The sequence below is a fragment of the Corvus brachyrhynchos genome, unplaced genomic scaffold, assembly GCF_000691975.1.
Source record: "Corvus brachyrhynchos isolate BGI_N302 unplaced genomic scaffold, ASM69197v1 scaffold1103, whole genome shotgun sequence".
Lineage (NCBI taxonomy): Eukaryota > Metazoa > Chordata > Aves > Passeriformes > Corvidae > Corvus > Corvus brachyrhynchos.
Genome location: NW_008236980.1, coordinates 361,423 through 361,830, shown reverse-complemented (window position 1 = coordinate 361,830; position 408 = coordinate 361,423). Strand labels below are relative to the sequence as shown.

The following is a 408-nucleotide window of genomic DNA, read 5'->3' as shown; positions in this document are numbered from 1 at the left end:
CAGGTGGATCGGCCTTCCCGCCTCTTCCCGCACCTCTTCCTGGTGGGCAGCGGGGCGGGCGGGGCAGGCAGGGCGGGTGGCAGCGTCCCCACCCCTCACCCCTGCCACCACACAGGGCTCCGAGTGGAACGCGGCCAACCTGGAGGAGCTGCAGCAGAATAGGTGAGCAGGGGGTGGCACTGTCATGGGGTCATCATGGGATGCCACTGGGGTGTCACCCGTGTCACCGCAGGGTCACCCACATCCTGAACGTGGCGCGGGAGATCGACAACTTCTTCCCGGCACTGTTCACGTACATGAACGTGCGGGTGTACGACGAGGAGGCAGCCGAGCTCCTGCCCCACTGGAACGACACCTTCCTCTTCCTCTCCCGCGTCCGGTTGGTGGGCACGGGGGGTGACACCAGGG

At 67.2% G+C, this 408-nt stretch overlaps 1 protein-coding gene across 1 annotated transcript in view; it reads left to right on the top strand.

Annotated features, from left to right (window-relative positions):
- The window catches only part of LOC103611862 (protein phosphatase Slingshot homolog 3-like), a 4,438-nt gene that overhangs the window by 2,392 nt on the left and 1,638 nt on the right, over nt 1–408 (top strand). Inside the window, exons 6-8 of the mRNA XM_017728629.1 lie at nt 4–42; nt 116–162; nt 233–391. Coding sequence (XP_017584118.1) covers nt 4–42; nt 116–162; nt 233–391 — 245 coding nt within the window. The remainder of the gene's footprint in view (nt 1–3; nt 43–115; nt 163–232; nt 392–408) is intronic.